This window comes from Saccoglossus kowalevskii, chromosome 1 (genome assembly GCF_978046115.1).
Source record: "Saccoglossus kowalevskii chromosome 1, keSacKowa6.1, whole genome shotgun sequence".
In the NCBI taxonomy this organism is placed as follows: Eukaryota; Metazoa; Hemichordata; class Enteropneusta; family Harrimaniidae; genus Saccoglossus; species Saccoglossus kowalevskii.
Genome location: NC_140641.1, coordinates 21,626,604 through 21,643,740, shown reverse-complemented (window position 1 = coordinate 21,643,740; position 17,137 = coordinate 21,626,604). Strand labels below are relative to the sequence as shown.

Below are 17,137 nucleotides of genomic sequence, written 5' to 3'. Positions count from 1 at the left end.
GTATTTTGTGAAGTTTGAATGGAATCGGTCAATGAGTGTCTCCAGACAGACGGACGGTCGAACGAATGGACAGACGTGACATATGCACGTTGGTATTCATTACAATTTAGTTGAATATGGCTGAATAGCGGCTATTTTGGGACCACAAATTTGCATAATATATTTAGGTCTATCCAGTTTGAATAAATCTCATGACTCATCTTCATGACCAATAACTAATTTCCATAATTGTAATATTTATTGTGTTCTGTGACAGTGCCAACGACTTGCGTGCCATGCCTTACCTAGTCCCATCGATGCAATTAAACTGAGGTCTATCTTCCATTCTTATGGGTTTCAGAAAAACAAATAGATCTATCGACCGTCAAGTCGTTGAAGAATAAGTTTATTAATTCAAAAACGATGCTGAAAACTCAATCAAAGCAGAAACAGCAAAGCACATGCAATGTTCTGGTATTTGCTAAAGACTGAATCAGATACACTAAATGTTTCATTTGTTATATGGCGCATACTACTTTATACGTCATAGGCTAATACAACTTTAATAAATAACATTGTTTCTCCAGTTATTAGTTACAATACATTGATATTTAGTGTTAATTAACTAGGATTACTCAAACAAAACAAAGGCAGACTTCTTATTTTACAGCGAAACATAGAAAGTTTGGTTGAGCCTGTGTAGACCCTCGAATTGTGTGAAATCCGCCGTGGACAAACACACATTTAAGTTTGAGCTCAAGTTTCATTGCATTCTGTTATCACATATTTACAAGCAAAGTTTACAATACAGACACAATGAAAATATGCGATTTATAAAATAATATTTTATTATCAGACACAAGGTCAAGAAAAACAAGTAACAGTGAACACAAAACTACAATTCACATTGCATCACATAAATGTAAGAGTGAGTGATTGAAAGAATGAATAAATAAATGAATGAATGAATGGAATAGTATAGTATAGCAGTGCAATAATGGAAATGGTCGTGTTATCTCACAACTAACATTACAGAGATTATAAACAAATGAAGTCCAAGAACGGTATTGATAAAAATCTTGCTCTAGTGGTTTACTGTTCAGGGTATTTGTGCATTCCTGTAAATGCACATTTGAAAATTACAGGATGGAATGTCATTGATAGATATGAGCATTTCTAAGGAGGCACTGCAGGCCGACACCCCAGATTACCGAACGCCACTGAATATTAAATTATAAAGGCCGAGCAAAGGTCTTATTAAGTAGATGTCAGACTGATGGGAGAGCACCATCCCGACTTCCAGACACCCTTGGAAAGCATTTTGTTATAGGCGGTCATATCTTTGTTCCATGCAGTCTCATTCAACCTCAGACTGTCTACCCTTTTATTTCGTTGCATATTGATTTTCGATCCTATAATGAGAACGTTTATGCGTTCCGGAAATTTGTTCGCGAGGTTGTTTTGTTCGGCAGGGTCATCTGAAACGAAAGAAGAAATCTTGGGTGACACTCATTTACATATCGGGATTTCACAAGTAAAGTGAGGGTTGTATCTATCATGGGAATATTGGACGCGATGACAAGAGTGGACATTATTCTAGACGTAAATACAAGTCTCGTTGCTCGCATTCTCATTTCGATGGACATTTACATATACAGTAATACATTTGTGTTAGAAAGGCAATTCGAATCCAGTTAAGTGAATGCTTCTGTATCATCATAGGATATATAAATTGACATAATACTCCATGTTTTTTTATCATTTTATAGAATGACACATTTGCATATAACGTATAGTCCTTCAACGGTAGAATAACGTGCCGTGGACCACTATTGTCCAGCCTTTGTTGTTTTAGATGGGTTTTCTGTATGTCTAAAATCAACGTAGATTTCACCATCCGTTATATGTATGATAATGAGATTATTACACAAGAAAAACGAAATTGTAATTTGAATAACCTAGTGTGAAGTGTTAATTATCAACACTACAACAGTTTTGCGTTCGTTTCTTTTTAATAGTTGTACACTTCAATTTTATATGTATGTTCCCTACACGTTCATAAATGCGAATATGTATATTGCTTCTTACTTGTAAATGTTTAGGAATTTTTGGAATTAAGGAAAAAATACATAATCGTCACATGCATATGAGGGGAGTACATGAATGCTCACTATATAGGACCGTTATGTGTTTAAGACATCAAATAACAGTGGGCAGTACAAAAACTAGAACTTACCGATCATATTATACAGCAGTACATAAGGTGTAGACATAGCGGGGTCTGGCTGTGGTGTTTCCCCTGGGGCCTCAATGATCGTGTAGTTAGAGATCACAGGGCTGCTAACACCGGAAGGAACATCAAAAACCTCATCTGAAATAATGAATAAAATACAATCACCGAATATGTCACATGGGTATTATAAACTCCACTATCCAGTCATATATTTGTCATACGTCACAGCTAATATTGTCAGAGATAATTTGTTCGATTTCATAATATTACGTTGACCTTGATGGTTGTCATAAAAGGGGCATGCCACCCTTAATACCTTCATCAGTCTCCAAAGCTCAAATGTTTTTTAGTACTAGCCCTCTCAGACTGGTATAAGCATGGTTGCCAAAGTGGACATATACTGGTTGCAATCGAAAATTCGATCAGAATCACATGAAAACCATTGATGGGCATGCAGCTTTGAAGCAGTAATTGCCAACAAAACTAAAAATTCACAAACTATAATAAAACAGTTAATTTTACTTCCCAAAAACAGTATGTGTGTGTCTGTTACTGGCGAGGGTGTCAAATGTTAGAACTCGTAATTTAAGGGGACATTTTAGGAAAGAGCCACCCGTCCAAAGAACCACCCCTCCTGGTTAATTACGAAAGCATTGCAAACACGTGTTAATCACGGTCACGGCAAACAGTAAGAAACGCGCTTATTGGTTGACGAATAAAGATGTGTCATTTATGCACGCCGTAATTCTAGCTCAATGATGATCCCCGATTAACATCAACACGCAGTAGTAAGCACCCAAAATCTGATACGCCTATTCGAACCTTGAAACACCGCAATACCAACCCATATTGAATAACTACCATGGTCATTTCCATGACCCCCAACTATGTGTACATCTGTGAAACTCACTTAGTAACAAGATGGTTACGGTTTCGTTAAAAAATACGGCTTTTTTACCGTCAGATAAATTCCGAACCATTGTCTACAAATAGCTCAAAAACTCACAAATGTTTGTGCAAGCTACGACTGAAGTTTGTAAAATGAAAAATGTAGTTTAATGTCCACGAGTCTGAGCTTTGCACATTCATACTTACCGGTGTCGTCATTGATTCTCACTGGATACATATATGATGGCTCACCCTCGATAAGTTTGAAATCTCCAAACCTAGAATAAACAACAAATTATTCGTATGCAAAGCCGTGAACAGGAGCATTGTTGGCTTACGCTGTTCTGTAACTGAAATAAATACCTCCGAAAATATATGAATAGTTGATTACAATTAGGGACTGGAGAAAAGTGACATATGACACAAAATGCTCCAACTTGAATAATGCATGTGATTCTCACCAGATGAGAAATTGTTGGTTTATTGTTTAATGATTATTAACCGCACGTTAATACAAAAGATATAAGCGATGGTATTGTATAATTTATGTAACAATTTCACTGACTGCATAGTTTACCTATAAGCTCTCTTGTTTGCTGCGTTCATGCTTTCGTCCAACGCGTACAGGAACTCAGTACGGAGATGTACAGACACATCTTCCAACAGCATTAACGACTGGTCCTTACCATCCATGTTTACATCTGAAATGAGAACAGTACTCGTACATCAGTTTGTAATATGCCCGTGTTGTCAACGAGTACAGTAGAAATGGACATCGGGTCAAACCACTTTAACAACAATTTTACGTATACATTTGATTTAGATTTGGATGAATTTTGTTTTTTGGAAATGCATCAAAAATATTTTCCATTTGTTTAATGCAGCGTAACCAGCATTGTGTTTGTTCAACAAATATTACACTCATAGTCTATCATTTTCATACTATGATGGCAACACAATATGTCCAGGAAATGAACAGAGAATGGGAACTAAATTCAAACACAATAACCAGACCAACTATAGTAACTAAGTTCTAAATATCATACATATCAATTGACAATCAATTGCAACGTACCGGTATTAGTACCTCCTGCGATACTAAGAATCGTTGGAAACCAATCAACGGCGTGCATGAAGCTGATATGAAGAAACAATTATGCAATTGATTCGTGAAAGTGTAGAAGTATTTGAGGAAATAATCCGCAATACGCTTACCCAAAAAAAGCAATATGCTGAAATATTTGTTTTGTCAATTTAGTTCAATATACACCAGTTTCGTTTATATAATTCCTATTAACTTACCCAGAAGCTACATTTCCACCAGTGGACATCAAGCCAGTTCCAGGCTTGGCCCAAACAAAAGCTGGGGTACGCATGGCCCCGTCGTATAGTGTTCCCTTATTGCCCCGCAGTGGCCAGTTGTTTCCTCCCTTCGTTACTTCGCCTCCATTCTAAGAAAATATGAACAATGTATTAATAGGAACTTATGAAGAAATAAACATTGAAATGAACAATTACAATTTGCTAGTCGAAAGGGATGTTTCTTGGAGAGGGTTCATGTAGGGAGTGGCTATCCCCTGATCTCTATTCTTATTCGGGCCTTATTTTTCTATTACTATACAAACCACGACATTCGTGTTGGTCGATACTCACATCACTGAGGAATACGATATACGTATTGTCCAACATGTCCTTATCCTCAAGAGCATCGACTACGCTTTGTATAGCATCGTCCATCACGGAAGCCATTGCTGTAAATTAAAAGAAAAAAGATCAATTGTTATGTATGGCCGTTAGTTATACAACTGAGCTTAAGGTAGAGATGCAGTTTACCTGACAGGTATTGTAATTAGTTAATTAGGAAACCAAGATGACCTCCCTTGTCCACAAAACTATATATTTTCGGAAAGCTTAAAATTTTGTTTGTATTTTTTTTATTATGGACACTGTAGTTTGAAATATGCACAAAAATGTGTGTTTTTGGTCAAAAGTGATTTAAAAAAAATTAGCTTCTAAACCATGCTACTGTTTCCTGTCAAAATTGGTGTATGGGTACATCTGTTTACAATGAAGAAAGTGCCGTCTTGAAAACTGTCCACCAGTTGTCAATTTTGCAGGGCAACAGCTAAAATTCCACTACTTCAAGTTTATGCATAAATTAACACCCAGACTAGTTGTCTGTAAGATTGCTGTAACACTGTTCAACAAAAAACAATGCCCCGACGGCGTTTTGAAAATAGAAACATTGTCAATCATTTGTGAAAATTTCAAAACAAAAGGTCAAAGCGTCTAGGAGCTATTTTTTTTAAAGTTCTGAGATGTGCACTAAAAAGAAGCTGAGATAATTGCTAATTTACATAACAATTCACTCAGTAAGAAGTTTTCTAATGCTCATAATTAAAATGGCTGTAACAGTTCCAAATTTAAATGTATTATCGTTTTGTTAAAAGTTAAATATAGTGCATAACATGGAGATGCCGTCATGTCTTTTTTCACCATGTTTCTTTTTCATTATTTATGTACAGCCTTGCTAAATCTTGCTAAGCATTCAAAAGAGGGAATGTTTTCACCTCGTTATCTATATTTTAAAACCGTTTTTTGAGTATGTTCTACTATTCACAATTCTACAAAATTTTAACAGTCTACAGCCAAAACTTTTTGAATAATAAAAAAACCACTCCCAAGTGTCCACAAACCTGCATCTCTACCTTAATGTGTCATACGTACACAATTGAAACTATTTATAGCTAGATGTTTACAGGAATGATTGTGGTTATATGTAGCAAAGCAACAATCAGTCGTGAACACCACACAGAAATACTAGATGATAATACTGCACAAGCCGAATCTCGGAAATAACAAACATACAAACATACATAAAATCTACGTATGGGAATAAGTTGTATATATGAGGTATATTCATGAAGATGCTGTGAATGTTCACAAACCGCCATTAACGTCATTATACTCAGTACCCCATGTTGTTGTTACTTGAAAATTCTGTTTTGCGTGCAATGTAGTTTTTGACGCTTGCACAACCGTTATCAGCAGATGCATGTTCCATCTATAAATTTATTAAAATTTACAGGTTTGAAACTGGCTGGGTGCATGTGTCGGAAATGTTCGATTATTCTCAGTACACTTCAGTTGTCTTACCCATGAATGCACGTCTTTCCGGATTGATGTGACTGAATTGATCCAATTTGTCTTGGGGCACCTAAAACGAGAACGTATATTTTTTCTGATTATACTTCTAGAAAATTTCTTCATAATGACTACATTATGCATGAATCCAATAATGTCAACCGCTGAAGCAGAACTATAGAATGAACAGATGGATATTGACAACCTTAATAAGATAATATCGTATTGGTTTATTGATAACAACCCAACACCGCTTGCTCTGGTGATAATACATACCTGTAGAGGAGATCCTGTTAATTGAAACGCATAATACATAAATAACGGCGTGTCCGTATCGTGTTTGTCAATATAGCGAGTGGCTTTTTCCAAGCATTGTTCCTGATGACAATAATAACATAATTTGGCTGATGTTAATTCATTAATAATTATATTTTAAGAAGAATGTTTGCGGAAGACATGATGATTCCAAACAAAGGTCGTTAACATAATATGTTGTCCGAGACGGAGACGAGGGTTTGAAATGAATACAAACAAACTGTATAATTAAATAGTTCTATTTGATTGGTATGTTATACAAAAGATTACACTTACCGACAAATACTTGTTTTCATTAGGTTTTACTTTCTTTTTATTCTGATGAAGATCATACGCTGATTCATCTGTGAATATGAATATCATTATTTTTATCATATAATTACGTTATATTTCACGAAAATCCACCACGCACGAATATATATGGTTCATTATATTTTAAAACACTTAAACGAATAAAGTTATTAATACATTATGTAAAACTGTTACATTAATCATGTAATATAGATACAAAATATAACAAACATTGTTTTTGTAAGATGTAAAATGTGGTTAAACATTATCAGAAGCAACTGATTTTAGTCAGTGGGTTTTAATGTCAAACACACATAGCAATTATTCTACACAGTACACCAGCATGATTTGATACAGCCATCATTTGCATTAAGGTTATAAACACTTTAAACATTCACCCGCAAGTCAGATATGTGTTGATCTTTAGTATTTATTAAGTAACACTACATACCAGTGAGCGGGTCTCTTGACGTTTTTTCGAAATAATCCACACCACTTGTGTATGTGCCGTAAAACTCGTCGAATCCTCTGTTTTGCGGCAGGTATTCATCAGCACAGAAACCTAAATGCCACCTGTATTCACGAGATGGAAAAAATAGTATCGTGTACCAAGTACAAGACGAGGAAAAAACAACGTTATGATATTTTCTAACACAACAAAATGATTAATGTAATACAAAACCATTATCTAAACTTACGTCCTGTATATGTTCATAATCCGCACATTCATTTTCATCAACTCTACTGTGAAAGTAGGAATTTGATATGTGGAACAAGACCACTTCAAAATACTCCAGTGTGATTACCTTTTGAGCACGATATTTTTGTACTTAGTCTTGGTGATTGAAATTGTTTAAATATATTAGAAAAAGGTATGCAGTTCGATTTTATAAAAAGCGGCGTTAGTTGAATCGAAGGATTAGGTGTAATAATATTTTTAAAATAAACTAGAGTTTCCTTTGTGTTTTGAACTTATGACCCCTAGGACAATTGAATATATGTGAACAAATTGACTACCTCTAATCGACAATCTTCAGACTTTGAGTCATCCGATCAAACACTGTCACACACGGGGAGTCAATTGTGTCATGCCATGTAGCTTGCGGACATCGCATTTCAGCCTGTACTTACTTGCCAATCGCGTACGTACTATAGCAAAGCTCTTTTAATTTCTGAGGTAACAATTCAAAGTCGACCGGTAAGCCATAACCTTCATGTGGGTATATAGTATAATACTGAAAAATAACAACAATATATGTCACTTCAGAAGTGTATACTTTTGTTAAGTAAATTCTGATAGATTCGATCTCATGCACTATCTACGGGAACTTAGTCGAGTTGTTAGGGCCCCTCGTAACAACAATTGTTTATCGATCTGAGATACGTATATTCACCTGCATTCCCGTTCTGTGTGGATAATATCCGGTTAACAATGATGATCTTGTCCTGCGAAATAAACCATGTTTTAATAAATAGATTTCTAAACAATAATTTCTTTTTTTAAACTATTAAATGTTCTATGCTCTATTGGCACGTTTGTTTTTCAAGTACATTATTACAGTAATTATTCAGTATCCCGAGTTTTGTTTGGGTTGCAAAGATGAAAATGAAAAAAATGACGATGCATTGTTTTCCGTAGGTGTAACTGTTCAGTATCGATATCCAGTAAAATTGAAAATAAGCCCGACATCTTGGAGCCAATTTAAAAAAACACTCATTCGAATACTGAGATTAACAATCAATGTCCCTTTTACATCAGGCAAAAGAAGAGCTTTCCATCACATGGGACGTGTTCTATTTGATATGATGACATCCATATTCGACAACGGGTAAGTACTTCCATTTCTGATTCGTTTATTCTATGTTTCCAATATCATTCTTATAACATGCCCAGAAAACAAATCAGGTGCGCGATTTATAAGAAAGGTTTAATAAACGCAAAACAGATAACAACGCCTGGTGATGGTGATGGTGATGGTATATGTGTTGTGAAGTGCGCCACCAGCCATACTAACATACTATAGAACAGCGCTACCATACGACATTGTGCACCATTGCTATTAACATCGCATAAGGCATATAACCTCACGAAATAAACACAACAAACAGTTTATACATTTCATCTTTCTATTTTATTGATATAGATTGTAAATCCGAATGTTTCTATAGTACATATACATAGTTTCAAGCATTCGTGAAGGCGCGTTTTTATTTTAAAATCGAATATGTAGACTTCACCGTTTCTAATTTTCTAAACCCAATCATGAAAACATACGGAATCACCCTTTCAACTGTGCCGATCTCTCAAAAGATCTATAAAAACCACTGATAGAATTCCCCTCCAATTAATTAAAAAAGATTTTCAATGTGTCGCTATAAAACGAATGTGCCCGATGGATTGTTTACCATAAATTTATGGTTATACACATTGCATGTAATAGTGCACTTCCATTGGTAGCGTTCGCTGATAACATCTTTGAAAAGAAAAACCTTTTTTTTTATAACACCTTCGTTGACCACACATGACACACCGGCTACTGCAATATACGAAATTTGTAAAACATACACAAACCTGTCAGGAACACCTTAGTTCGTGTGTGTTGAGTTACATTTTCCAACTGAATTATTTAATGAATCGGGACTTCAGGTTTTGTGGTGCGATACATCAATGTAACGTTAAATTAGAGATCGTGATCTAGAAGAAATTGTCAAAAACTTACGGTGAACTTGTCGGTGAAACGTATGAATTATCCAACTTGACGCCTTCTGAGCTTAGGCGTATAATGTTAGGAGTGACGTCATTCATGTTACCATCATTCCAACCTGCAAGCAAAATATACAACAATTGAGGTAATGAAAGAATAACAACGTAAACAGACTAGATTCCTATCAGTAATTATTACAGTGAATTAACACGTCAAGCAATAGAGACTGACAACTAGTTACAACTAATAAATAATCTACCAGGATATAATTAGTATAATTAGGAGATAATAAAAAGTGTGTCATCGGTATGCCTGGGTGTGCAATTAAGCAAATTAGCTTCTTTACAATCGTTTAGCTTATTTTTGTATGAATTAATTTTTATAAGAAAACAAAATAAATGGACTAGCAAGAAGACACTATAAAACGACTACACATCCATCAGAATTCCTAGTATATTGATGGTGATCAAAGACAGACTATGTAATACAAATCGCCCAAGAGATAAACAATGCAATAAATAGTATCCAAAAGATAAACAATGTACTACAAATCTTCAAATGCAGAAAATATAACATGTATCCAAAAGATAGACAATTTAATACGTAGTATCCAAAAGATGGACAATATAATACACAGTATCCAAAAGATAGACAATATAATACATAGTATCCAAAAGATAGACAATATAATACATAGTATCCAAAAGATAGACAATATAATACATAGTATCCAAAAGATAGACAATATAATACATAGTATCCAAAAGATGGACAATATAATACACAGTATCCAAAAGATAGACAATATAATACATAGTATCCAAAAGATAGACAATATAATACATAGTATCCAAAAGATAGACAATATAATACATAGTATCCAAAAGATAGACAATATAATACATAGTATCCAAAAGATAGACAATTTAATACGTAGTATCCAAAAGATAGACAATATAATACATAGTATCCAAAAGATAGACAATATAATACATAGTATCCAAAAGATAGACACCGTAATACATTGTATCCAAAAGATAGACAATATAATACATAGTATCCAAAAGATAGACAATATAATACATAGTATCCAAAAGATAGACACCGTAATACATAGTATCCAAAAGATAGACAATATAATACATAGTATCCAAAAGATAGACAATATAATACGTAGTATCCAAAAGATAGACAATATAATACACAGTATCCAAAAGATAGACAATATAATACATAGTATCCAAAAGATGGACAATATAATACACAGTATCCAAAAGATAGACAATATAATACACAGTATCCAAAAGATAGACAATATAATACATAGTATCCAAAAGATAGACAATATAATACATAGTATCCAAAAGATAGACAATTTAATACGTAGTATCCAAAAGATAGACAATATAATACATAGTATCCAAAAGATAGACAATATAATACATAGTATCCAAAAGATAGACAATATAATACGTAGTATCCAAAAGATAGACAATATAATACATAGTATCCAAAAGATGGACAATATAATACATAGTATCCAAAAGATAGACAATATAATACACAGTATCCAAAAGATAGACAATATAATACACAGTATCCAAAAGATAGACAATATAATACACAGTATCCAAAAGATAGACAATATAATACACAGTATCCAAAAGATAGACAATATAATACATAGTATCCAAAAGATGGACAATATAATACATAGTATCCAAAAGATAGACAATATAATACACAGTATCCAAAAGATAGACAATATAATACACAGTATCCAAAAGATAGACAATATAATACATAGTATCCAAAAGATGGACAATATAATACACAGTATCCAAAAGATAGACAATATAATACACAGTATCCAAAAGATAGACAATATAATACATAGTATCCAAAAGATAGACAATATAATACATAGTATCCAAAAGATAGACAATTTAATACGTAGTATCCAAAAGATAGACAATATAATACATAGTATCCAAAAGATAGACAATTTAATACGTAGTATCCAAAAGATAGACAATATAATACATAGTATCCAAAAGATAGACAATATAATACATAGTATCCAAAAGATAGACAATTTAATACATAGTATCCAAAAGATAGACAATATAATACATAGTATCCAAAAGATGGACAATATAATACACAGTATCCAAAAGATGGACAATATAATACACAGTATCCAAAAGATGGACAATATAATACATAGTATCCAAAAGATGGACAATATAATACACAGTATCCAAAAGATGGACAATATAATACATAGTATCCAAAAGATTTAAAATGTAATGCATACTATCCGAAAGATAGACAACGTAATACATTGTATCCAAAAGATAGACAATATAATACATTGTATCCAAAAGATAGACAATGTAATACATAGTATCCAAAAGATGGAACATGTAATACATATTGACCAAGAGAAAAGCATTTGAGATATATTGTCAAAATAATAGACTATGCAATACATATGATCGAAAGAATGGTGAAATGCAATTTGAGAACTTACCAAAATCATCGGCAACAAACATCACAATGTTAGGTCTGCTTTCTATGAGAAAAAAAAAACGTTGTCAGTTAGAGAACATTGCTCTATTAAAATATAACAATATAAAAATGACCACATTTTACAGGAATATTATTTCAGACACAGTGTAGTTATCCTACACAAGGCTACACAAGAAAAATTGAAGTCGGGAGTAGTAATTTCTTTGAAATCGGTCATGTGATGAAGACAGTACAAAATGGTGTCACTCAACGCAAACTACTATAGAAGGTGTCACAAGAAATAATCAGTGTCAGACAGTCAGAGAGAAACTCAAGATGGCAAAGTATTTGAAAATTCTAAGGTTTGCTTGACAAAACTGGATTTTTTTGGATGGCGCCCTCTGATGACCTAGACGCAACCCGGGGCCATCATTGTTTCGCTTGCATGTGATTCAATGTACAAGATCGGTATATAGCGTATATGACAAGCTTTCAGTGTCCTTATTTTGGCGATGGTTGGTACACATTTACAAACGACACAGGTAATGTTTTATTAAAAATAAAAATCGGAGAAAAACGTCTGATAAGTTAAAGCAATTGCTGTTTTAACAACCTCACAATCAGTTTCAGGCGATGCTATAGTTCATATGACCGTTCCTGTAATAGCATCGAGGGCAGAACATCGTGTACGTTTCGTGTACACCGCGAGTCTTGGGACGTAGGTTACCAATGATGTTTTAATATTTTGTTACCACTACGTATTTTTAACGGTGACGCTTTCTAAATTCACTTGTAATCAGGGGATACTATATCACAAGAAACTGTAAGATTGAGTTTCTTTTTCTATTTTCATAGTAATGTATTGGGTACCTTTGTATAGTGCCCAGTATATTTTATACACATACACAGACAGTTTGTCTGTGATTATCTGAAATTGGATCTAGAAAATGGTGTGCCGTTGACTTTGACATCCCCATACAGAGGTGTTGATATGTGTGTAAATGAAGCAGGGCTGAAAATTTAATTTGAATTAATTTAATTTAATTTAAATTTAAACCTTATGTTGATATATTCTGGGCGTGAAATATACAGTAACACGCCACACAGGATACATGTTAAATAAATATGTTCAACGAATGACTAGGCTGGTTTTAAAGGGAGTAAGAACCATTTTGTTTAGGCTTATTTGCGACGCTGTTGGAATTGAGATGTTCTCGGGACTGATTGACGTCCCAATATGTGACACAGAGTCTCTTTAGGCGAGAAACTCGCTTCTAAATTGCTGTGCGAGGAATAGACACAAACACAACAGTGCTGCAATCGTGGTGCGCCTGCACACGTTTCCACAGTAGAAAGGACTACATTGAATAGTGAGCGTGTAGTTTTAGTCAGATAACTACTGCCTTCTTGCAGGTGGTTTATGTATTAGTTTTCTACGTGAATTAACTAACCTGTGCATTGTATTTCTTCTGATGAAAATGAACTATGGCTGTGTCGAGATTTGTGTCCACTTTCGTGACTATGCGTATGTCCACTTTCGTGACTATGCGTATGTCCACTTTCGTGACTATGCGTATGTCCACTTTCGTGACTATGCGTATCTCCACTTTCGTGACTATGCGTATCTCCACTTTCGTGAATATGCATATCTCCACTTTCGTGACTATTCACATGGCTATCTTCTGAACTGCTCGTATATCCACTTTCGTGTCCCTATAGATTTAAAAACAAAAGAAATCTGGAATAATCCGACGTTTAGGAGATCAGGTATAATTTCGTTAATTGTCAACACAGGAAATTGTCAACTCTGATAGACTTGTGAAATAACGTTTACAACGCTAATTAGACGCAGCGTAACAGCAATAATACACATTTCCATCGACTTTTATTTATCATACAATATTGTTAGTATCAAATACTGTATATACTAAAGGATGAATTTACTTTTAAGATGACCTTAATTGCTTGCACACACACAAGCCTATTGTCTTGGTGGATTTACTAGTACTGTTAACAATGGTTTTATCGAATAAAATTCAATTCCGAAACACAAAGAATCAAGAAATCGTGTTACAAGTTCCAGTTCCATTTAAAAAAAAGCGCCGACCATCTATTGCAATGCTTGTAAAAGACAGGGGAATACTACCGCTATGTCACTTGATAGATGAGATAAGAATATATATGAGTACATTATAGTTCAGAACACCTTAATAAAAACTGAACCTCTACAATTAATATGTTGAAAGATGAGTGACACAAATGGAGTAAGTGTCTTTTGATGTAATACCCTAGGGTAAATGGTGATGTCACATTAATATCTTTTAGTAAAATTTGTCAACAATTTAATATTGTTATTAATGTATTATATTGTATATGAATGTTTAAATAGAACACGTATTTGCTTGGTGAAAAATAGCATGTCTGTCACATATACACAGCATTTTATATAGCAGTGTTCGGGCCACAATTTAGTTTTTTTCTACTCAACGATTTCCATTAAAGTTACAGCACTGTAGCGTTTAGGCAATGAAAAACATGATCAAAGGCGAATGAACAATGCTTACAAATTTCTCTCTCTAAATAACGATGCTAGCAGTGTCATGGGCAAGCAAATTCGTTCTTTAATGCTATGTTACATTCAAAGACTTTCGCTAGCGCTATGGACATGCATTACTCCCAATTGTATGTGTTGTGCGTTCTCCTTCTGGTCTTCGCTTGACTCCTAAATGAATATTTGCTTCACGTACACTCTAGAAAATGAAAAGCCTTCAAAGAATCTATATAATACCACGATGGATTGTTATTTTAATAGGCCTCTCATGTCAATGACTTGTAACATGAATAACTAAAGTCACGCTTGTGAGTGGAAAATCCCATCATAGATGCAAAGCACTTATTCTTTCTAATACACTATCGTATGAATATGTTTTCTTATGATAACACACATTTATCATATTAACATATTCCCTTTCATTCAAATTGAGTCGTGGATAGTTAAGGATCCTTTAAGAAGGGCCACTGTGTCATGGCAACGGGATCCAGATCTCTTTCAAAATATAACCGATAATCGGAGCTTGTTACTTTAGTGTTGCTTGTTACATATGGAGCCTTTCCTTCTTAGAGAAGTTTGTCCACAAATGTGTCAGTTATCATAAAGGAATCATCCCCATAATTGTAGTTTTCATGGAAAGCACTTCCAGATCTCGCTAAATATTGATACTATAAGAATAAACTTTTCTGAATATTTCATTACAATTTGTTCAACACCTTTCAAGAATCGTTTTAAAATAGCTGTTTCCACGGCAACCGGACAACATATAATCGATTGGCACTTATTTAAAGAGCAACCCAATTTGAGAAAATAAATTTATTATCTAAATCACATCTCCTAATTCTCCATGTGTGTTTAATATCAATATCAATCACAGTTTTAAAGTAACAGGGATGAAACGAGTTGACATTCTCTAGAAGTTACGATGCATGCTACTATAAAAACCTACACATATTCTGAAAGCTTAGATATAGGTAAAACGGCAGAGGTAGTGCATATGTCATACAAATATTTGTCTGAGGGAATCTCTGACAGGCAATTTTTCTATTGTGTTCTTTTTTACTTCTACTATGATAAGTACTTTCAACCATGCGAATGAACGTGGTTTGCACAGGACGGGAGTGTCGTATGCTTGACGATCGCGTCTCGATATTTCATTATCTGTCTTGGTTTTCTAGCTACAACTAAACTACAATTACAAACAACTACAGAAAATCCGCTGTTGGTAGCATTTGGAAATATGATCAATGAGTGTACGTCAAATTCATTATGCGTAATTACATTGCACTTCTGGACATCCCGTTCTGATTATTTCCGTAAACAAATGTTTTTAAAAATAATTATATTGCGTTTCCTAGTATTGCGAAGTTACCCTGGCCTAATTACTATTGATAACCTTTTGTTTATCTTAATATTTAATCACACAATCTGCTTTGTAATGCATGAGTTAATTGCGAGAAGGTTTACATAAATTTGTATTATAATTTAAAAAATAAAAGACTAGTATTGCCTACTTCAAATGTCACTGATTATGAACCTTTTTTCTCACGAGAAACTGTTCCATAATACAAAATGTTTCACTGGAAAGTATTCCCACCAGAGTTCCAGTGCTACTTTTTATAGGGGAATGCCATTCTTAAATTAGAAAGCGCTTTTTAGTAACCTTTCAATACTAAACTATCGACACAAAGTACGTTAGGTATCTAAAGCACAATATACTAAATACTTACATGAACCCAACTCAATGGTACACTGCATATTAGAAGAAACAGTCCAAATCCTTTCATTTCAGTATATAGGTCTTGTCGATGTGTAAATCTGTAATTGCATAAATATGAAGACACTAACGCATTTGCTAATAATATGTTAAATAAACAACTCAGTCAATGGAAAATCACCGACCACCTATAAAGATTCGAATTGATCATGTGGTTAAAGAAGACGTAATATGTGTCTATTCTTGCTATCGCTAAACATACGTTGCCACTTTTGTATGTCTAATTCGTGAAGCTTGCTATTTGATTTTGAACTAATATAATTACAAACTCACGGCCATGACAACGCCAAAATGTCTTCCCCCAAAATAGCGTAGTTTGAATCTCCTCAGAAAAGACAGACCAAATATATACATATATATCTAGACACATATGCAAATATGTACTGACTGGCTTTAAACAAATCTTCTTGTTGAAGGTGTAAATAGAGCTTACCGCTAAGTGAGCGAGTACCAGTTCTGCTCCACGCACAAGTGGTGGAGTGATAGAAACCGACAGCTTTATATCCACATCCAGGGTGACGTGTTCACAATGGCTTTTGTTGTACCTACTTGACTGATACAAAGATATGATAATATCAATGAAAATAATTGTTCACGAGTCCACTGCTGTAGATTACGAGATTACTGGAAATGATTTAATCTCCCATTATTCTGTTTAATGTCTTAGTTCCTGACAAGAGTTGCAACAGCTAATAATAATTCTATGGTGTTAGAGAAAACAAATTCGATTGAACGCGTTTGTA

General features: G+C 34.1%; 1 protein-coding gene across 1 annotated transcript; it reads right to left on the bottom strand.

Annotated features, from left to right (window-relative positions):
* Window positions 1–804: 804 nt before the first annotated feature.
* Window positions 805–16,700, bottom strand: LOC102803054 (arylsulfatase B-like). Its single transcript, XM_085505643.1, has 18 exons — window positions 16,668–16,700; window positions 16,348–16,435; window positions 13,518–13,779; window positions 12,089–12,130; window positions 9,571–9,673; window positions 8,245–8,296; window positions 7,982–8,085; window positions 7,302–7,423; window positions 6,836–6,903; window positions 6,521–6,622; window positions 6,257–6,317; window positions 4,754–4,851; window positions 4,403–4,551; window positions 4,176–4,237; window positions 3,678–3,801; window positions 3,308–3,378; window positions 2,216–2,350; window positions 805–1,457 (listed from the first exon to the last, which is right to left on the bottom strand). The coding sequence occupies exons 2-18, from the start codon at window positions 16,402–16,404 to the stop codon at window positions 1,237–1,239; spliced, it is 1,833 nt and encodes a 610-aa protein (XP_085361769.1). The 5' UTR covers window positions 16,405–16,435; window positions 16,668–16,700; the 3' UTR covers window positions 805–1,236.
* Between the last annotated feature and the right edge of the window lie 437 nt (window positions 16,701–17,137).

What these genes read in the sequence shown, in the direction of transcription:
- LOC102803054 (XM_085505643.1), bottom strand. Translation starts at nt 16,404, where the DNA reads ATGAAAGGATTTGGACTGTTTCTTCTAATATGCAGTGTACCATTGAGT. An exon ending in GTTTCACCGACAAGTTCACC is followed by an intron (nt 8,297 to 9,570) that starts GTAAGTTTTTGA and finishes TTTATTTCGCAG; the next exon opens with GACAAGATCATCATTGTTAA. An exon ending in GCAAACAAGAGAGCTTATAG is followed by an intron (nt 3,379 to 3,677) that starts GTAAACTATGCA and finishes TGTTTATTCTAG; the next exon opens with GTTTGGAGATTTCAAACTTA.